At 69.8% G+C, this 22,161-nt stretch overlaps 2 protein-coding genes across 2 annotated transcripts; both read left to right on the top strand.

Moving 5' to 3' along the window:
• Nucleotides 1–233: 233 nt before the first annotated feature.
• Nucleotides 234–3,121, top strand: LOC134509248 (zinc finger protein 316-like). Its single transcript, XM_063321771.1, has 3 exons — nt 234–336; nt 968–1,062; nt 1,693–3,121. Exons 1-3 carry the CDS (start codon nt 316–318, stop codon nt 3,119–3,121), a joined length of 1,545 nt encoding a protein of 514 aa, XP_063177841.1. The 5' UTR covers nt 234–315.
• Nucleotides 3,122–4,995: 1,874 nt separating this feature from the next.
• On the top strand, nt 4,996–21,162 carry LOC134509247 (TBC1 domain family member 10B-like; the record flags this gene model as incomplete). The annotated part of the gene is made up of 8 exons (XM_063321769.1): nt 4,996–5,666; nt 7,031–7,130; nt 9,968–10,075; nt 10,160–10,266; nt 11,257–11,371; nt 11,632–11,697; nt 14,135–14,324; nt 21,000–21,162. Coding segments are annotated over exons 1-8 (1,520 nt in total), but the record flags the coding sequence as incomplete, so codon positions are not given.
• Between the last annotated feature and the right edge of the window lie 999 nt (nt 21,163–22,161).

Genomic DNA, 22,161 nt, shown 5'->3' with positions numbered 1-22,161 from the left:
GGAGGCGTAGTCCCCCCGCCCGCCTCAGCCAATCAGCGCCCGCCCCGCGCCGCGCCCCGCCCCGCCCCTTACCATAGAGTCGGGTTCTCGCCGCGGTGGGGAAGGGGAGGGGGGGCGGTCCGCCGAGGCGGAATAGAGCGGCCCCTTGAGGCGGATAGAGCGCCCCCCCAGAGTGGAGGCGGGGGGGTGTTGGGGAGGTGGGAAGCGGAAGTGGCGTCCCGGAAGTGCCGGGCGTCAACGGCGGCGCTTCCGGCTGGCCGGGCCCGGCGGCCGCGGGGCAGCAGCAGCGCCGGCGGGGGGGGAGGGGGGGGTCGGATGGGGGGGGCCCGACGGCGGGTGAGTGGGGTTTAGGGGCGGGGGAGGGGTCCCTAGTGGGGATCGGGGGGGGACAGAGCCCGGGGGGGGGGGGCTGGGGACAGAGCCCGGGGGGGGGGGGCTGGGGCTATGGGGGGGGTCCCAGTATAGACTGGGAGGGCCTTGGGCCTATGGGGGGGGGTCCCAGTATAGACTGGGGGGCTATGGGGGGGGGTCCCGGTATAGGCTGGGGGGGTCCCGGAGCTACTGGGGGGTCCCGGTATAGATTGTGGGGCCCTTGGGGCTATGGGGGGTCCCAGTATAGATTGGGGGGGTCCCAGTATAGACTGGGGGGGGTCCCGGGGCTACTAGGGGGTCCCAGTATGGATTGGGGGGGGTCCCAGTATAGACTGGGAGGGCCTTGGGGCTATGGGGGGGGGTCCCAGTATAGGCAGGGGGGGTCCCGGGGCTACTGGGGGGTCCCAGTATAGATTGGGGGGGCCTTGGGGCTATGGGGTGGAGTCCCAGTATAGACTGGGGGGGTCCCAGTATAGACTGGGGGGGCCTTGCAGCTATGGGGGGTGTCCCGGTGTACACTGGGGGCCTCCTGGGGCTCTGGGGGGGCTCTCAGGGCAATGGGGGGGCCCCAGCTCACCCCTCCCTCCCCCCCCAGGGCCGGGGGCTGTCGGTGCTGGGGGTCCCGCCATGGAGGAGGGGGGGGGGCTGGGAGAGCCCCCCGGGAGCTGCAGCGGGACGCCGGCCCCCCGGGTAAGGGCTGGGGGGGGTGGGGGGTGGGGGTGGGGGAGAGGGGGCCCTTGGGCACCTTGGGGGGGGGTCCCTGAGCCTTTGGGGGGGTCCCCGGGGGAGGGGAGGGGGGGGCACAGAGGGGGGAGGGGACAGGGGGCCGTGGGGACAGAGAGGGACAGGCGTGGGGACAGGGAGGGGGACACGGGGGGGGGGGGGAGGGGGATGTGGGGCCGGGGGGGGGGGTGATATGGGGGACAGGAGGGGCTGTGGGGACAGAGGGACCGGGGACAAGGAGTGGGGACGTGGGGACAGGGGAGGGGGATGCGGGGAGGGGGAGGGGACACGGGGACAGAGGGGGGACGGGGAGGGGGACATGGGGACAGGGAGAGGGGACATGGGGACAAGAACGTGGGACGGGGGGGGGGGACATCGGGGGAAGGGACAGTGGCCCAGAGGGGACCCGGGGACAGGGAGCGGGGCCGTGGGGCCAGGAATGGGGGCCGGGGAGGGGGTCACGGGGCCAGGGAGGGGCCGTGGGGCCGGGGAGAGGGACATGGAGCCGGGGAGAGGGGGACGCGGGGGCAGAGAGGGGCCGAGGAGGTGACACGGGGCCGCCCTGACCCCCCCCCCCCCCCCCTCCTCTCCCCGCAGCCGCCTCCCCCGCCCCGTCCCCGCGCTGGCGCCGCCGCCGCTGCCCCCCCCGGACGCCGCCTCCCCCCCCCCGCCGCCTTCCGCCGCCCCGGCCTCCCCCCCGCCGCGTCCCTTCGCCTGCGGCGAGTGCGGGAAGCGCTTCGGCCTCAGCTCCCACCTCATCCGGCACCAGCGCAGCCACACGGGCGAGCGCCCCTTTCCCTGCGGCGCCTGCGGCAAAGCCTTCGCCCAACGCTCCGACCTGGCCCGCCACCACCGCACCCACACCGGCGAGCGCCTCTACGCCTGCGGCGACTGCGGCAAGCGCTTCGCCGAGAGCTCCCACCTCCTGCGCCACCGCGTCACCCACTCGGGCGAGCGGCCCTTCCAGTGCCGCCTCTGCGGCAAGAGCTACGGCGACAGCTCCTACCTGGCCGTCCACCAACGGGCTCACACCGGCGCCCGGCCCTACCGCTGCCCCCGCTGCGGCAAAGCCTTCGCCCGCAGCTCCACCTTGGCCCGCCATCAGCGAGTCCACGGCTCGGCCGGGAAGCCCCCCGCCTTGGAGGACGAGTGGGAGGGGCTACGAGGCGGCCGCGCCCCCCTAGAGGGGCTCCGCCCCTTGTGGCAGAGGGGGTGGAGGGAAAGGACCCCCCCAAACGCCTCGGGTCCCGACGGCCAGGACGGGAAGGAAGAGCGCGGGAACGAGCCACGCCCGCTAGAGGGCAAGTGGGAGGGGCTACGAGGTGGCCACGCCCCCAGAGAGGGGCTCCGCCCCCTGTGGGGGGGGTCCTGGAGGGCAGGGACCCCCCCGAATGGGTCCGGCCCCGACGGCCAAGACGTGAATGAAGACCGTGGGAACGAGCCACGCCCGCTAGAGGACAAGTGGGAGGGGCTACGGGAAGGCCACGCCCCCACCGAGAAGCTCCACCCCCTGTGGGAGGGGGCGTGGAGGGGGGGATCACCCCCAAAGGGCTCAAGCCCTAACGGCCGGGACGTGAATGAAGAGCGCGGGAACGAGCCACGCCCTCCAGAGGACAAGTGGGAGGGGCTACGAGGTGGCCACGCCCCCATAGAGGGGCTCCGCCCCCTGTGGGGGGGGTCCTGGAGGGCAGGGACCCCCCCGAATGGGTCCGGCCCCGACGGCCAGGACGTGAATGAAGACCGTGGGAACGAGCCACGCCCACCAGGGGGCGCGTGGGCGGGGCTACAGCGCGGCCACGCCCCCACGGACAGGCCCCGCCCCCCGCGGGAGGAGCCGCGGCGCGGCCCCGCCCCCTCTGAGGACAAGCCCCGCCCCCTGAGCGCCGATTGGCCGGCCCCCGGCGGCGGCTCCGCCCCCCGGGGGCTGCGGGTGGGGGGGGAGTGGGCGGGGCTCCTGGCCACGCCCCCCCGCCCGCCGGCGGCCAATCAGCTGCGGGTGGTGGGGTGGCAGTGGGGGGTGGGGTGAGGTGGGGGGCGGGGGGGGGGGGGCTGTTGCCAGGCAACGGCGGCCGTCAATAAAGACGTCACCACACTCGGCTCCGCCTCCTTAAAGCGACCCGCGGCCATTTATTGCTCGTTCTCCCCTCGCCTGGGCTCCTATTGGCCGGCGGAGGGCTTGTGCCCGCCCCCTCTGCCTTCCCATTGGCCGGCGGAGCCGCTGGGCCCACCCCCTGCCTACCCATTGGCCGCGGTGGCCGCTGTGCCCGCCCCGCGCCGTCTGCGCCGCCTTCCTATTGGCCGGAGCCGCCGCCGCGCCCGCCCCGCGCTCCCATTGGCCGGCAGCGCCGCCCCCGCCCCGCGCTCCCGTTGGCGGCCGCGCCCGCGCGTCCCCCCCCCCACCCCTCCCGCCCGCCGTGCGCTGATTGGCCGCGCCTCCCTTTTCCCCGCCCCTGCCGCCCGCTGATTGGCCGCCCGAACTCTCCCTCCGCTTCCTCTTCCTACCCGGCGCCGCCGCGCCCACCCCCTCTTCCCCCTCAGCCAATGGGATTGCGGGAGGCGGGGGGGGCGGGGCCGCGCGCTGATTGGCCGCCGGGGTGGGGGGGGGGGGGCGGGCGTGCGCGCGCAGCCGCGGTGGGCGGGGCCCGGGGGTCGCCGCCGCCGCCGCCGCCGCTTCCTCCAAGGCCCCGGGGGCGACACCCCCCCCCCCCCCCCCCCCACCGCGCTCCGTCGCCATGGAAACGGGGCCCCCCGCGCCCCCCCCGCGCCCCGCCCGGCCACGCCCCAAGGTGGCCCCCCCGCCCCCCCGCCCCCCGCTGGCCAATGGGGTGGCGGAACCCGCCGAGACCCCCCCCCTCCCCCCGCCGGCGGCCAATGGGGGCCCGCGGGGGTCAAAGGGCGCGGCGGGGTCGGGGGAGGCCGAGGCGAGGGCGGCGGCGGCCAATCGGGGGCCGGAAGGCGGCGGGGGGTCGGCGGCCGCCATCTTGGGGTCAACGGCCACCGGCGCGGGGTCGACGGCGGCCAACCAGGAGCCGGGAGCCCACGGGAGGTCAGCGGAGGCCATCTGGGGGCCAACGGCGGCCAACGAGGAGCCAGGAGCCCATGGGAGGTCAGTGGAGGCCATCTTGGGGCCAACGGCGGCCACTTTGCGGCCAATGGTGGCCACTTCGGAGTCAACGGTGGCCAACGCGGGGTCAACGACGGCCAACGCGGGGTTAACGGTGGCCAACGAGGAGCCAGGAGCCCATGGGAAGTCAGCAGCGGCCATCTTGGGGCCAACGGTGGCCACTTCGGGGTCAACAGTGGCCAACGCGGGGTCAACAGTGGCCAACGAGGAGCCAGGAGCCCATGGGAAGTCAGCAGCGGCCATCTTGGGGCCAACGGTGGCCGCTTCGGGGTCAACAGTGGCCACTTCAGGGTCAACGGTGGCCACTTCAGGGTCAACGGCAGCCAACGAGGAGCCAGGAGCCCACGGGAGGTCAGTGGAGGCCATCTTGGGGCCAACAGTGGCCACTTCGGGGTCAGCGACGGCCACTTCGGGGTCAGCGACGGCCACCGCGGGGTCAACGGTGGCCAACGAGGAGCCAGAAGCCTGCGTGAGGTCAGCAGCGGCCATCTTGGGGTCAACGGTGACCAGCGCGGGGTCAAGAGTGGCCACCTCCGGGTCAATGGTGGCCAGCGCGGGGTCAACGGCAACCAATGAGGAGCCAGAAGCCCGTGGGACATCAACGACGGCCATCTTGGGCTCAACGGTGACCAGCGCGGGGTCAGCGGTAGCCACCTCCGGGTCGACGGTAGCCACTTCAAGGTCAATGGCGGCCGCCTCGGGGTCAACGGCGGCCACCGAGGAGCCAGAAGCCCACAGGAAGAGGAGGGCGGCCATCTTGGCGTCAACAACGGCCAATGTGGGGTCAACGGCGGCCAACGGAGAGTCAACGGAGACCAACGTGGGGTCAACGGCGGCCAATGAGGAGCCGGAGAGATCGGCGGCGGCCATCTTGGGGGCAACGGCGGCCGACGGAGAGCCGACAGAGCCCGGCCGAAGGCCGACGGCGACCAACGAGGAGGCGGAAGCCCGTGGGATGGCGACGGCGGCCATCTTGGGCTCAACGACAGCCAACGCGGGCTCGAGGGAGACCAACGCGGGGTCAACGGCGGCCAACGAGGAGCCGGGGAGATCGGCGTCGGCCATCTTGGGGGCAACGGCGGCCGACGGAGAGCCCGGTAGAAGGTCGACGGCGACCAACGAGGCGGCGGGACCGGTGGCCTCCCCCCCCGGCGGCCATCTTGGAGGCCGGCCCGTGTCAGGCCTGGCCGACGAGCGCTTGGGGGTCGCCGGGAGAGCGGAGCCTGGGGGGCCGGGGGTCGCAGGGCAGCCTGGGGCCCGGCATCCCGGGCCGCGGGGGGACGGAGCTGGACTCGGTGAGCGTCCTCTCGGGGACCCTGGAGTCGCTGGCGGGTCCCTTCCCCGACGACGGCAGCTCCGTGGGCTCCGACTCGGAGGCGGCCGGACCCTCCTATCGCCGCACCGACCGCTACGGCTTCCTGGGGGGCAGCCAGTACAGCCAGAGCCCGTGAGTCGCCCCACGGCGGGGGGCTCCTGCCGCCCCACAGCGGGTGGGCTGCCTGCCCTCCCCTCCCCCCGCAACGCGGCACCTCCGGGTTCCCGCAATCCCCCAGATGGGGGGCTGGGGGTGGCGGGGGGGGGTTGCAGTGGGGCTGGGGGGGTGCTTGGGGGGCTGGGGGGGTGTGGGGACCCCCCAGATGTGGGGCTGGGGGGGTGTTCGGGGGGGTTGGGGGTGTGAGGATCCCCCAGATGTGGGGCTGGGTGGGTGCTTGGGGGGATCTGTGGGGCTGGGGGGTGTCGGGACCCCCCAGATGTCGGGCTGGGGGGGTGCCCAGGAGGGATCTGTGGGGCTGGGGGGAGTCGGGACCCCCCAGATGTGGGGCTGGGGGGGGGGGTTGGGGGAGTTGGGACCCCCCAGATGTGGGGCTGGGGGGGTGTTCGGGGGGGTTGGGGGAGTTGGGACCCCCAAAATGTGGGGCTGGGGGGGGTGCTTTGGGGGGCTGGGGGGTGTGGAGACCCCCCAAATGTGGGGCTGGGGGGGGGTTTGGGGGGCTGGGGGGGTGTGGGGACCCCCCAAATGTGGGGCTGGGGGGGTGTTTGGGGGGGTTGGGGGAGTTGGGACCCCCCAGATGTGGGGCTGGGTGGGTGCTTGGGGGGATCTGTGGGGCTGGGGGGAGTCGGGACCCCCCAGATGGGCTGGGTGGGTGTTCGGGGGGGTTGGGGGTGTGAGGACCCCCCAGATGTGGGGCTGGGTGGGTGCTTGGGGGGATCTGTGGGGCTGGGGGGAGTTGGGACCCCCAAGATATGGGGCTGGGTGGGTGTTCGGGGGGGTTGGGGGTGTGAGGACCCCCCAGATGTGGGGCTGGGTGGGTGCTTGGGGGATCTGTGGGGCTGGGGGGTGTCGGGACCCCCCAGATGTCGGGCTGGGGGGGTGCCCAGGAGGGATCTGTGGGGCTGGGGGGAGTCGGGACCCCTCAGATGTGGGGCTGGGGGGGGTTTGGGGGGGTTGGGGGAGTTGGGACCCCCAAAATGTGGGGCTGGGGGGGTGCTTGGGGGGCTGGGGGGTGTGGAGACCCCCCAAATGTGGGGCTGGGGGGGTGTTTGGGGGGGTTGGGGGAGTTGGGACCCCCAAAATGTGGGGCTGGGGGGGTGCCCAGGAGGGATCTGTGGGGCTGGGGGGACTTGTGGCCCCCCAGATGTGGGGCTGGGTGGGTACTTGCGGGGATCTGTGGGGCTGGGGGGAGTCGGGACCCCCGAGATGTGGGGCTGGGGTCGGCGGGGGGGGGCTCGCTGTGGGGCTGGGTGGGTGCCCGGGGGGGAATCTGTGGGGCTGGAGGGTGTGGGGCCCCCCAACCGCCCCCTGCCCCCCAGGGAGAGCTCGGTGCCCGTGGATGTGGGGCGGCAGCGGGAGCTGAAGTGGCTGGAGATGTTCAACCACTGGGACAAGTGGCTCTCGCGCCGCTACCAGAAGGTGGGTCCTGCCCCATAGCGGCTTGGGGGGGTGGGGGGGGGGTGTCCTGACCCATAGCGGGCTGGGGGGGGGGTGGATATTACCACCCGCGAGGGGATTCTGGGGGGTTTTCCGCCCCATAGAAGGGTCCGAGGGGGGTTTCCCTGCCTCATACAGGTCTTGGGGGTGTTCTCCTGCCCCATAGCAGGGTCAGGTGGGCTCCTCCTGCCCCATAGAAGGGTTTGGGGGGTTCTCCCGCCCCATAGAGAGGTTGGGGGGGGGTTTCTCTGCCCTATAGATAGGTCTTGGGGGCATTCTCCTCCCTATAGCGGGGTTGCGGGGGGTTTCCTGCCCCATAGAAGGGTTTGGGGGGGTATCTCCTGCCCCATAGAAGGGTTTGGGGGGTATTTCCTGCCCCATAGAAACGTTTGGAGAGGTTCCTCTGCCCCACGACAGGACTTGGGGGTATTCTCCTGCCCCATAGCGGGGTTGGGGGGGCTTCTTCCTGCCCCATAGAAGGGTTTGGGGGGTTTTCCTGCCCCATAGAGGGCTTTGGTGGGGGGTTCTGCCCTATAGCAGGTGCTGGGGGCCTTTTTCTCCCCATAGCAGCGTGAGAGGGATTCTTCCTGCCCCATAGAAGGGTTTGGGGGGGGTCGTTCTGCCCCACAGCGGACCCTGGGGAGTTTCTGCTGCCCCATAGGTGGGTTTGGGGGGGTTCTCCTGCCCCATAGCAGGCCGCGGGGGGTGCATCTGCCTGACGGTGGGGGCCGTGGGTCTCGCCGTGGGTCTGGCCGTGGGTCTCACCGTGGCTCTCTCCATATCTCCGTCTCGCCCCGCGTCTCTCCGTCCGTGGGTCCTGCCGTGGGTCTCGCCGTGGGTCCGTCCATCCGTGGGTCTCGCCGTGGGTCTCTCCGTCCATCGGTCTCTCCGTGGATCTCTCCGTCCGTGGGTCCATCCATCTGTGGGTCTCGCCGTGGGTCTCGCCGTGGGTCCATCTGTTGGTCTCGCTGTGGGTCCTGCCGTGGGTCTGTTCATCCGTGGGTCGATCTATGGGTCCTGCTGTGGGTCTGCCTGTGGGTTTGTCCATCCGTGGGTCTCACCATGGGTCTGTCCATCTGTGGGTCGTGCTGTGGGTCGTGCCGTGGGTCGTGCCATGGGTCCTGCTGTGGGTTTGTCCATCTGTGGGTCCATCTGTGGGTCCTGCCGTGGGTCTCACCATGGTTCCCACTGTCTGTGGGTCCTGCCGTGGGTCTGGCTGTGGGTCTGTCCATCCGTGGGTCCTGCCGTGGGTCTCACTGTGGTTCCCACTGTCTGTGGGTCCCGCCGTGGGTCTGGCTGTGGGTCTGTCCATCTATGGGTCCATCTGTGGGTCCTGCCGTGGGTCTCACTGTGCTTCCCACTGTCTGTGGGTCCCGCCGTGGGTCTGGCTGTGGGTTTGTCCATCTATGGGTCCATCTGTGGGTCCTGCCGTGGGTCTCACTGTGCTTCCCACTGTCTGTGGGTCCCGCCGTGGGTCTGGCTGTGGGTTTGTCCATCTATGGGTCCATCTGTGGGTCCTGCCGTGGGTCTCATCGTGCTTCCTGCTGTCTGTGGGTCCCGCCGTGGGTCCCGCCGTGGGTCTGGCTGCGGGTTTGTCCATCCGTGGGTCCTGCTGTGGGTCTCACTGTGGTTCCCGCTGTCTGTGGGTCCCGCCGTGGGTCTGGCTGTGGGTCTGCCCATCTATGGGTCCATCTGTGGGTCCTGCCGTGGGTCTCACTGTGCTTCCTGCTGTCTGTGGGTCCCGCCGTGGGTCCCGCTGTGGGTCTGGCTGCGGGTTTGTCCATCCGTGGGTCCTGCTGTGGGTCTCACTGTGGTTCCCGCTGTCTGTGGGTCCCGCCGTGGGTCTGGCTGTGGGTCTGTCCATCTATGGGTCCATCCGTGGGTCCTGCTGTGGGTCTCACCATGCTTCCCGCTGTCTGTGGGTCCCGCCGTGGGTCTGGCTGCGGGTTTGTCCATCTGTGGGTCCTGCCGTGGGTCTCGCTGTGCTTCCCGCTGTCTGTGGGTCCTGCCGTGGGTCCTGCCGTGGGTCTGGCTGTGGGTTTGTCCATCCGTGGGTCCTGCCGTGGGTCTCACCATGCTTCCCACTGTCTGTGGGTCCCGCCGTGGGTCTGGCTGCGGGTTTGTCCATCTGTGGGTCCATCTGTGGGTCCTGCCGTGGGTCTCACCATGGTTCCTGCTGTCTGTGGGTCCTGCCGTGGGTCTGGCTGCGGGTTTGTCCATCTGTGGGTCCTGCCGTGGGTCCCGCTGTGCTTCCCGCTGTCTGTGGGTCCCGCCATGGGTCTGGCTGTGGGTCTGTCCATCTATGGGTCCATCCGTGGGTCCTGCCGTGGGTCTCACCATGGTTCCTGCTGTCTGTGGGTCCTGCCGTGGGTCTGGCTGCGGGTTTGTCCATCTGTGGGTCCTGCCGTGGGTCTCGCTGTGCTTCCCGCTGTCTGTGGGTCCTGCCATGGGTCCCGCCGTGGGTCCTGCCGTGGGTCTGGCTGCGGGTTTGTCCATCTGTGGCTCCATCTGTGGGTCCCGCCGTGGGTCTGGCTGCGGGTTTGTCCATCTGTGGGTCCTGCCGTGGGTCTGGCTGCGGGTTTTTCCATCTGTGGGTCCATCTGTGGGTCCCGCCGTGGGTCTGGCTGTGGGTCTGTCCATCTATGGGTCCATCTGTGGGTCCTGCCGTGGGTCTCACCGTGGGTCTGGCTGCGGGTTTGTCCATCCGTGGGTCCTGCCATGGGTCTCACCGTGCTTCCCACTATCTGTGGGTCCCGCCGTGGCTCCCGCCGTGGGTCTCGCCGTGCCTCCCGCCCGCCGTGGGTCGCGCCGTGGGGCAGGTGAAGCTGCGCTGCCGCAAGGGCATCCCCTCCTCGCTGCGGGCGCGGGCCTGGCAGCTGCTGTCCCACAGCCAGGCGCTGCTGGACGCCAACCCCGGCCTCTTCCAGGTGGGTGGCCGGGGCGGGGCCGGGGCGGGGCCGGGGCGTGGCCGGGGCGGGGCCGGTGACGTCACCCCCGGGCCCTTTCCCCAGGAGCTGGAGCGGGCGCCGGGGGAGCCGCGGTGGCTGGAGGCCATCGAGAAGGACCTGCACCGCCAGTTCCCCTTCCACGAGATGTTCGTCGCCCGCGGGGGGCACGGGTAGGACACGCCCGCCGGCCACGCCCCCGCCCCGGGGACACGCCCACCCCCCGGGGACACGCCCACCCGCCGGGGACACGCCCACTAAAGGGCCTCCCCCCCACCCACAACCACCCGCAAAGCGTGGCTGTGAATGGGGAGGCGTGGGAAAGCCACGCCCCCCAGGGTGGAGCCACGCCCCCCTCCCCCGCTGGCCACGCCCCCTCCCCCCGCTGGCCACACCCCCCACCTTCTTTCCGGGGTGGCTCCTCCCACTCTGGGTTGGGCCCCGCCCCCTTTGGCTTGGCTCCTCCCCCTTGGGGTTGGCCACACCCCCTCCTCGATGGCCCCTCCCCTTTGGCTCCTCCCCCTTGGGTTGGCCACGCCCCCTCCTCGTTGGCTCCTCCCCCTCCCCTTTGGCCCCTCCCCCTTGGCTTGGCTCCTCCCCCTCCCCATTGGCTCCTCCCCTTTGGGGGTTGGCCACACCCCCTCCTCGTTGGCTCCTCCCCCTCCCCATTGGCTGCTCCCTCGGCTTGGCCACACCCCCTTTGGCTTACCCCCATTGGCTCCTCCCCCTCCCCTTTGGCCCCTCCCCCTTTGCCTTGGCTCCTCCCCTTCCCATTGGCTCCTCCCCCTCTGGGTTGGCCCCGCCCCCTTTGGCTTGGCTCCTCCCCCTTGGGGTCAGCCTCACCCCCCCTCATTGGCTCCTCCCACTCCCCATTGGCTCCTCCCCCTTGGGGTCGGCCACACCCCCTCCTCATTGGCTCCTCCCCCTCCCCTTTGGCCCCGCCCCCCTTGGCTTGACTCCTCCCCCTCCCCACTGGCTCCTCCCCGTTTTGGCCACACCCCCTTTGTGCCCCCCATTGGCTCCTCCCCCTTTGGGTCGGCTCCTCCCCTTGCCCTTTGGCCCCTCCCCCTCCCTCCTGGCCCCCACCCCCACCCCTGTTTCCTTCGCGCTCTCTGACTCCTCCCCTCCTTGCCCCGCCCGGCCCCGCCCGGCCCCGCCCGCAGGCAGCAGGACCTGTACCGCGTGCTCAAGGCCTACACCGTCTACCGGCCCCAGGAGGGCTACTGCCAGGCCCAGGCCCCCGTGGCCGCCGTCCTCCTCATGCACATGCCCGCCGAGGTGAGGGCACGGGGTCACCGGGTCACCGGGTCACCGGGGGGGGTCACCGGGGGGGTCACCGGGCGCTTGGAGGGGGGGGGGAGGGGGTCACGGCGGGCCTGGGGGAGGGAGGGGGCCTGCGGGGAGGTTGGGGGGAGTTGGGGAGGTTGGGGGGTGGGAGGAGGGGGGGGTTGGGTTGGGGGGGGGGGGGGGGTTCCCGGAGGCCGGGGTCCCCCCGCTGACCCCCCCCTCCCCCGCCCCTCCCCTCCCCCCCCCCCCAGCAAGCCTTCTGGTGCCTGGTGCAGATCTGCGAGAAATACCTGCCCGGCTACTACAGCGCCGGCCTGGTGAGGGTTCGGGGCTCGGGGGGGGCAACGGGGGGCAACGGGGGGGGGTTGGGGGGCAACGGGGGCCAACGGGGGTCAATAGGAGTCAACGGGGGCCAGCGGTGGCCCGAGGATGTCAGTGGGGGTCAATGGTCGTCAATGGGGGCAACAGGAGGCCGTGGGTCAATGGGGCTCAATGGGGGCCAATGTGGGGGGGTGGGGGTCAACGGGGGCCAACGGGGGCCAGTGGGGGTCAATAGGGGTCAATGGGGGCCAACGGGGGCCAACGGGGGTCAATAGGAGTCAACGGGGGGCCAGCGGTGGCCCGAGGATGTCAGTGGGGGTCAATGGTCGTCAATGCGGGAACAGGTAGGCCGTGGGTCAATGGGGCTCAATGGGGGCCAATGTGGGGGGGTGGGGGTCAACGGGGGCCAACGGGGGCCAGTGGGGGTCAATAGGGGTCAATGGGGGCCAACGGGGGTCAATAGGAGTCAACGGGGGGCCAGCGGTTGCCCGAGGATGTCAGTGGGGGTCAATGGTCGTCAATGGGGTCAACAGGAGGCCGTGGGTCAATGGGGCTCAATGGGGGCCAATGGGGGGGGGATGGGGGTCAACGGGGGCCAACGGGGGTCAATAGGGGTCAACGGGGGCCAGCGGTGGTCCGTGGATGTCAGTGGGGGTCAACGGGGGTCAATGGTCGTCAATCGGGGCAACAGGAGGCCCTGGGTCAATGGGGCTCAATGGGGGCCAATGTGGGGGGGTGGGGGTCAACGGGGGCCAACGGGGGCCAGTGGGGGTCAATAGGGGTCAATGGGGGCCAACGGGGGCCAACGGGGGTCAATAGGGGTCAACGGGGGCCAGCGGTGCTCCATGGATGTCAGTGGGGGTCGATGGGGGTCAATGGTCGTCAATGGGGGAACAGGAGGCCGTGGGTCAATGGGGCTCAATGGGGGCCAATGCGGGGGGATGGGGGTCAACGGGGGCCAACGGGGGCCAGCGGAGGTCAATAGGGGTCAATGGGGGCCAACGGGGGCCAGCGGGGGTCAACAGTGGTCAACGGGGGCCAGCGGTGGTCCATGGATGTCAGTGGGGGTCAACGGGGGCCAATGGTCGTCAATCGGGGCAACAGGAGGCCGTGGGTCAATGGGGCTCAATGGGGGCCAATGTGGGGGGGTGGGGGTCAACGGGGGCCAACGGGGGCCAGCGGGGGTCAATAGTGGTCAACGGGGGCCGGCGGTGGTCCATGGATGTCAGTGGGGGTCAACGGGGGCCAATGGTCGTCAATCGGGGCAACAGGAGGCCGTGGGTCAATGGGGTTCAATGGTGGTCAATGGGGGCCAATGGTGGTCAATGGTGGTCAGTGGTGGTCAATGGGGGTCAGTGGTGGTCCATGGGGGTCAATGGGGGTCAATGGAGGTTAATGGTGGTCAATAGTGGTCAATGGCGGTCCATGGTGGTCCATGGGGGGTCAACGGTGGTCAATGGTGGTCAATAGTGGTCCATGGTGGTCCATGGGGGCTCAGTGGTGGTCCATGGGGCTCAGTGGTGGTCCATGGGGGTCAAGGGGGGTCCGTGGTGGTCAATGGGAGTCAAGGGGGGGTCCGTGGTGGTCAATGGGGGTCAGTGATGGTCCATGGGGGTCCATGGGGGTCAATGGAGGTTAATGGTCGTCAATAGTGGTCAATGGCGGTCCATGGTGGTCCATGGGGGCTCAGTGGTGGTCCTTGGAGGCCAACGGAGGTCCATGGTGGTCCGTGGTGGTCAATGGAGGTCCATGGTGGTCCATGGGGGGTCAACGGTGGTCAATGGTGGTCGATAGTGGTCCATGGTGGTCCATGGGGGCTCAGTGGTGGTCCATGGAGGCCAACGGAGGTCCATGGTGGTCCGTGGTGGTCAACGGGGGTCCATGGTGGTCCGTGGAGGCCAATGGAGATCCATGGTGGTCCGTGGTGGTCAATGGAGGTCCATGGTGGTCTGTGGTGGTCAACGGGGGTCCATGGTGGTCCGTGGTGGTCAACGGAGGTCCATGGTGGTCCGTGGTGGTCAATGGAGGTCCATGGTGGTCTGTGGTGGTCAACGGGGGTCCATGGTGGTCCGTGGAGGCCAACGGAGGTCCATGGTGGTCCGTGGTGGTCAATGGAGGTCCATGGTGGTCCATGGGGGGTCAACGGTGGTCAATGGTGGTCGATAGTGGTCCATGGTGGTCCATGTGGCTCAGTGGTGGTCCGTGGAGGCCAACGGAGGTCCATGGTGGTCCGTGGAGGCCAACGGAGGTCCATGGTGGTCCATGGTGGTCAACGGGGGCCAAGGGGGGTTCCGTGGGGGGTCAATGGGGGTCCGCAGAGGCCACTGAAGGAGGGCGGCGGTCAAGGGAGGGGGCCGACGGATGGGGCCGTGGGGCCGCGTGGGGGGCCGGAGGAGGCGGGGCCCCCCCTGACGCGGCCCGTTGCCCCCCCAGGAGGCGGTGCAGCTGGACGGGGAGGTGTTCGGGGCGCTGCTGCGCCGCGCGGCCCCCGCCGCCCACCGGCACCTGCGGCGCTTCCGGGTGGAGCCGGTGCTTTACCTGACGGAGTGGTTCATGTGCATCTTCGCCCGCAGCCTGCCCTGGGCCGCCGTCCTGCGCGTCTGGGACATGTTCTTCTGCGAGGGTAGGGGGCACGGGGGGACACGGGGACACGGGGACATGGGGACACGGGGGGACACGGGGGGACATGGGGGGACACGGGGACACAGGGACACAGGGGACATGGAGACATGGGGTCTGGGAGATGTTCTTCTGCGAGGGTAGGGGGCACAGGGACATGGGGACACGGGGACACGGGGGGGACATGGGGACGCGGGGGGGGACATGGGGACACAGGGACACAGGGGGACATGGGGGGACACAGGGACACGGGGACACAGGGGGACATGGGGACATGGGGTCTGGGAGATGTTCTTCTGCGAGGGTAGGGGGCACAGGGGGGACACGGGGACACGGGGGGACATGGGGACACGTGGGGACATGGGGGGACATGGGGGACAGGGGGACACGGGGACACAGGGACACAGGGGGACATGGGGACATGGGGACATGGGTCTGGGAGATTTTCTTCTGCGAGGGTAGGGGGCACGGGGGGGACACGGGGACACGGGGACATGGGGACACGGGGGGACACGGGGACACAGGGACATGGGGACACGTGGGGACACGGGGACACGGGGACACGGGGGGGACATGAGGACACGGGGGGGGACATGGGGACACGGGGGGGACACAGGGGGACACGGGGACACGGGGACATGGGGGGGACACGAGGGGACACGGGGGGACACAGGGACACAGGGGGACATGGGGACACGGGGTCTGGGAGATGTTCTTCTGCGAGGGTAGGGGGCACGGGGACACGGGGACATGGGGGGGACACGGGGACACGGGGGGACACGGGGACACGGGGGGACATGGGGACACGGGGACATGGGGTCTGGGAGATGTTCTTCTGCAAGGATAGGGGACATGGGGACACGGGGACACGGGGGGACACGGGGACACGGGGTCTGGGCCACGTCCTTCTGCAAGGGAACATGGGGACACGGGGGGACAGGAGGGACATGGGGACACGGGGGATTTGAGGGGACACGGGGGGACACGGGGGGACACGCGGGGTCTGGGACATGGGCCCCGTCTCCACCTGCCCCGCCCTGGTCCCTCCCCCCGTTCCGTGCCCAGGGTCTGGGCTCCGGGGGCTGGAGCCGTGGCCCGTGTCCGTCTCCAACGTCCGCGTCCTTCACCCCTGGCCCACGTCCACGGCCCACGTCCACGGCCCACGTCCCCCATCTCCACGGCCCACGTCCCGTATCCACGTCCCACGTCCACGTCCCACGTCCCCCATCTCCACGTCCCCCGTCCCGTATCCACGTCCCATGTCCACGTCCCACGTCCCCCATCTCCACGTCCCCCATCTCCACGTCCCACGTCCCGTATCCACGTCCCATGTCCCCGTCCCACGTCCCACGTCCCCACGTCCCCCATCTCCACGTCCCCCGTCCCGTATCCATGTCCCATGTCCACGTCCCACGTCCACGTCCCACGTCCCCCATCTCCACGTCCCACGTCCCATATCCACATCCCACGTCCGTCCCCACGTCCCACATCCGCGTCCCACATCCCGTATCCACATCCCACGTCCCGTATCCACGTCCCATGTCCCCGTCCCACGTCCCACGTCCCACGTCCCCACGTCCCACGTCCCGTATCCACGTCCCATGTCCACGTCCCACGTCCCCACGTCCCACGTCCCGTATCCACGTCCCACGTCCCGTATCCACGTCCCAAGTCCGTCCCCACGTCCCCACATCCCACGTCCCATATCCACGTCCCCCATCCCGTATCCACGTCCCACGTCCACGTCCCACGTCCCACGTCCCCCATCTCCACGTCCCCCGTCCCGTATCCATGTCCCATGTCCACGTCCCACGTCCACGTCCCACGTCCCGTATCCACGTCCCAAGTCCATCCCCACGTCCCCACGTCCCACGTCCCGTATCCATGTCCCACGTCCCGTATCCACGTCCCACGTCCGTCCCCATGTCCCCATGTCTCACGTCCCGTATCCACATCCTGTATCCACATCCCACGTCCATCCCCACGTCCCCACGTCCCACATCCACGTCCCACGTCCCGTATCCACGTCCCATGTCCACGTCCCACGTCCCCACGTCCCCCATCTCCATGTCCCCCATCCCGTATCCACATCCCATGTCCACGTCCCACGTCCCACGTCCCCCATCTCCACGTCCCCCGTCCCGTATCCATGTCCCGCGTCCACGTCCCACGTCCCCCGTCCCGTATCCACGTCCCATGTCCACGTCCCACGTCCCCACGTCCCCCATCTCCACGTCCCCCGTCCCGTATCCACGTCCCATGTCCACGTCCCACGTCCCACGTCCCCCATCTCCATGTCCCCCGTCCCGTATCCATGTCCCGCGTCCACGTCCCACGTCCCCCGTCCCGTATCCACGTCCCATGTCCACGTCCCACGTCCCCACATCCCCCATCTCCCCGTCCCCCGTCCCGTATCCGTGTCCCACGTCCCCGTCCCACGTCCCTGTGCACGTCCTACATCCGTGTCCCACACCCTGTATCCACGTCCCACGTCCATGTCCCCACGTCCCACATCCATGTCCCATATCCCATGTCCCACATCCCACGTCCCACATCCGTGTCCCCACGTCCCACATCTGTGTCCATGTCCCACGTCCCGTATCCACGTCCCACATCCGTGTCCACGTCCCCGCATCCCGTGTCTTCATGTCCCACATCATATATCCATGTCCCACGTCCATGTCCCATGTCCCCACATCCCACGTCCACGTCCCACGTCCCCACGTCCCGTATCCACATCCCACCTCCGTCCCCACGTCCCCATGTCCCACGTCCCGTATCCACGTCCCACGTCCGTCCCCACGTCCCCATGTCCCACGTCCCGTATCCACATCCCGCGTCCGTCCCCACGTCCCCACGTCCCACATCCATGTCCCCACGTCCCGTATCCACGTCCCACGTCCGTCCCCACGTCCCACATCCACGTCCCACGTCCCGTATCCACGTCCCCCGTCCGTCCCCACGTCCCCACGTCCCACATCCATGTCCCCACGTCCCACATCCACATCCCCACGTCCCGTATCCACGTCCCCCGTCCGTCCCCACGTCCCACGTCCGTCCCCACGTCCCCACGTCCCACATCCACATCCCACGTCCCGTATCCACGTCCCACGTCCGTCCCCACGTCCCCACGTCCCCACGTCCCACATCCCACGTCCCACGTCCCATATCCATGTCCCATGTCCATCCCCACGTCCCCACGTCCCACATCCCACGTCCCACGTCCCGTATCCACATCCCACATCCGTCCCCACGTCCCACATCCACGTCCCACGTCCCGTATCCACGTCCCACGTCCCCGTCGCACGTCCCACATCCACGTCCCACGTCCCGTATCCACGTCCCATGTCCACGTCCCACATCCCCACGTCCCCCATCTCCACGTCCCCCGTCCCGTATCCACGTCCCATGTCCACGTCCCACATCCCCACGTCCCCCATCTCCACATCCCCCGTCCCGTATCCACGTCCCATGTCCACGTCCCACGTCCCCACGTCCCACGTCCCGTATCCACGTCCCACGTCCCGTATCCACATCCCACGTCCGTCCCCACGTCCCCATGTCCCACATCCACGTCCCACGTCCCGTATCCACGTCCCACGTCCCGTATCCACGTCCCATGTCCACGTCCCACGTCCCCACGTCCCCCATCTCCACGTCCCCCGTCCCGTATCCACATCCCGCATCCACGTCCCACGTCCCTGTGCACGTCCTACATCCATGTCCCACACCCTGTATCCACGTCCCACGTCCATGTCCCCACGTCCCACATCCATGTCCCATATCCCATGTCCCACGTCCCACGTCCCACATCCGTGTCCCCACGTCCCACATCTGTGTCCATGTCCCACGTCCCGTATCCACATCCCACATCCGTGTCCACGTCCCCGCGTCCCGTGTCTTCATGTCCCACATCATATATCCATGTCCCACGTCCATGTCCCCACGTCCATGTCCACGTCCCCACGTCCCATGTCTTCATGTCCCACATCCCATATCCATGTCCCACGTCCATCCCCACGTCCCACATCCCATATCCACGTCCCACATCCATGTCCCCATGTCCATGTCCACGTCCCACGTCCGTGTCCCATGTCCCCACATCCGTGTCCATGTCTCATGTCCCCTATCCACGTCCCCCATCCGTGTCCATGTCCCCACATCCCACGTCTTCATGTCCCACATCCCATATCCACGTCCCACGTCCCGTATCCACATCCCACCTCCGTCCCCACATCCCCATGTCCCACGTCCCGTATCCATGTCCCCCGTCCGTCCCCACGTCCCCACGTCCCACATCCATGTCCCCACGTCCCACATCCACATCCCCACGTCCCGTATCCACGTCCCACATCCGTCCCCACGTCCCCACGTCCCACATCCATGTCCCCACGTCCCACATCCACATCCCCACGTCCCACGTCCCGTATCCATGTCCCATGTCCGTCCCCACGTCCCACATCCACGTCCCACGTCCGTCCCCACGTCCCCACGTCCCACATCCCACGTCCCACGTCCCGTATCCACGTCCCACGTCTGTCCGCACGTCCCCACGTCCCACATCCATGTCCCCACATCCCACATCCACATCCCCATGTCCCGTATCCACGTCCCACGTCCGTCCCCACGTCCCCACGTCCCACATCCATGTCCCCACGTCCCACATCCACATCCCCACGTCCCACATCCACGTCCCACGTCCGTCCCCACGTCCCCACGTCCCACATCCCACGTCCCACGTCCCGTATCCACGTCCCACATCCGTCCCCACGTCCCACGTCCGTCCCCACGTCCCACATCCACGTCCCACGTCCCGTATCCACGTCCCACGTCCGTCCCCACGTCCCACGTCCGTCCCCACGTCCCACATCCATGTCCCCACGTCCCACATCCACGTCCCACGTCCCGTATCCACGTCCCACGTCCGTCCCCACGTCCCCACGTCCCACATCCCACGTCCCACGTCCCGTATCCACGTCCCACGTCCGTCCCCACGTCCCACGTCCGTCCCCACGTCCCACATCCATGTCCCCACGTCCCACATCCACGTCCCACGTCCCGTATCCACGTCCCACGTCCGTCCCCACGTCCCCACGTCCCACATCCCACGTCCCACGTCCCGTATCCACGTCCCACGTCCGTCCCCACGTCCCCACGTCCCACATCCATGTCCCCACGTCCCGTATCCACGTCCCACGTCCGTCCCCACGTCCCACGTCCATCCCCACGTCCCCACGTCCCACATCCACGTCCCACGTCCCACATCCACGTCCCACGTCCGTCCGCACGTCCCCACGTCCCACATCCACGTCCCCACGTCCCGTATCCATGTCCCACGTCCGTCCCCACGTCCCCACGTCCCACATCCCACGTCCCACGTCCCGTATCCACGTCCCACGTCCGTCCCCACATCCCGTATCCACGTCCCACGTCCGTCCCCACGTCCCCACGTCCCACATCCACATCCCCACGTCCCGTATCCACGTCCCACGTCCGTCCCCACGTCCCCACGTCCCACATCCCACGTCCCACGTCCCATATCCGTGTCCCATGTCCGTCCCCACGTCCCCACGTCCCACATCCCACGTCCCACGTCCCGTATCCACGTCCCACGTCCGTCCCCACGTCCCCACGTCCCACATCCATGTCCCCACGTCCCGTATCCACGTCCCACGTCCATCCCCACGTCCCCACGTCCCACATCCACGTCCCACGTCCCACATCCACGTCCCACGTCCGTCCGCACGTCCCCACGTCCCACATCCACATCCCCACGTCCCGTATCCATGTCCCACGTCCGTCCCCACGTCCCACGTCCGTCCCCACGTCCCCACGTCCCACATCCATGTCCCCACGTCCCACATCCACATCCCCACGTCCCGTATCCACGTCCCACGTCCGTCCCCACGTCCCCACGTCCCACATCCACGTCCCACGTCCCGTATCCACGTCCCACGTCCGTCCCCACGTCCCCACGTCCCACATCCATGTCCCACGTCCCGTATCCACGTCCCCCGTCCGTCCCCACGTCCCCACGTCCCACATCCATGTCCCACGTCCCGTATCCACGTCCCATGTCCGTCCCCACGTCCCGTATCCACATCCCACGTCCGTCCCCACGTCCCACATCCATGTCCCCACGTCCCACATCCACGTCCCACGTCCGTCCCCACGTCCCACATCCATGTCCCCACGTCCCGTATCCACGTCCCATGTCCGTCCCCACGTCCCCACGTCCCACATCCCACGTCCCGTATCCACGTCCCATGTCCATCCCCACGTCCTGTATCCACGTCCCATGTCTGTCCCCACGTCCCCACGTCCCACATCCCATGTCCCACGTCCCGTATCCACGTCCAATGTCCGTCCCCACGTCCCATATCCACGTCCCACGTCCGTCCCCACGTCCCACGTCCCACATCCATGTCCCACGTCCCGTATCCACGTCCCACGTCCGTCCCCACGTCCCCACGTCCCACATCCATGTCCCCACGTCCCACATCCACATCCCCACGTCCCGTATCCACGTCCCACGTCCGTCCCCACGTCCCATATCCATGTCCCACGTCCCACATCCCACGTCCCACGTCCCGTATCCACGTCCCACGTCCGTCCCCACGTCCCCACGTCCCCGTCCCCGCGTCCCCCCCCCGCCGACGCCCCGCCGTGTCCCCCCCAGGGGTGAAGATCATGTTCCGCGTGGGGCTGGTGCTGCTGCGCCAGGCGCTGGGGACCCCCGAGAAGCTGCGGAGCTGCCAGGGGATGTACGAGACCATGGAGCGGCTGCGCAGCGTCCCCCCCCCGGGGCTGAGCGAGGACGCCCTGGTGCAGCAGGTGGGGACGCGGGGACACGGGGGGGGACGGGGGGGGGACAGGGACACGGGGGGACAAGGGGACGGGGGGGACACGGGGGATTTGAGGGGACACGGGGACACGGGGGGACGCGGGGACACGGGGGGACACAGGGGGGGCAGGGGACAGGGAGGGACAGGAGGGACACGGGGGGGACGGGGGGGGACAGGGACACGGGGGGACAAGGGGACGGGAGGGACGTGGGGGGACACGGGGGATTTGAGGGGACACGGGGGGACACGGGGACACGGGGGGACACGGGGGGGGCAGGGGACAGGGAGGGACAGGAGGGACACGGGGGGGACGGGGGGGGACAGGGACACGGGGGGACAAGGGGACGGGGGGACGGGGGGGGACACGGGGGATTTGAGGGGACATGGGGACACGGGGGGACGCGGGGACACGGGGGGACACAGGGGGGGCAGGGGACAGGGAGGGACAGGAGGGACACGGGGGGGACGGGGGGGGACAGGGACACGGGGGGACAAGGGGACGGGGGGGACGGGGGGGGACACGGGGGATTTGAGGGGACACGGGGGGACGGGGGGACGCGGGGACACGGGGGGACACAGGGGGGGCAGGGGACAGGGAGGGACAGGAGGGACACGGGGGGGACGGGGACGGACAGGGACACGGGGGGACAAGGGGACGGGGGGACGGGGGGGGACACGGGGGATTTGAGGGGACACGGGGGGACGCGGGGACACGGGGGGACACAGGGGGGGCAGGGGACAGGGAGGGACAGGAGGGACACGGGGGGGACGGGGGGGACAGGGACACGGGGGGACAAGGGGACGGGGGGACGGGGGGGGACACGGGGGATTTGAGGGGACACGGGGACACGGGGGGACGCGGGGACACGGGGGGACACGGGGGGGGCAGGGGACAGGGGGGGACGGGGGGGGGGACAGGGGGACATAGGGGGATACGGGGGGACCGGAGGGACATGGGGACATGGATTTGAGGGGACACGGGGGGACAAGGGGACA

This window comes from Chroicocephalus ridibundus, unplaced genomic scaffold (assembly GCF_963924245.1).
Source record: "Chroicocephalus ridibundus unplaced genomic scaffold, bChrRid1.1 SCAFFOLD_622, whole genome shotgun sequence".
Classification (NCBI taxonomy): Eukaryota; Metazoa; Chordata; class Aves; order Charadriiformes; family Laridae; genus Chroicocephalus; species Chroicocephalus ridibundus.
The sequence above is the reverse complement of the archived record's forward strand: the minus strand, read 5'-3'. Positions and strand labels throughout refer to the sequence as shown.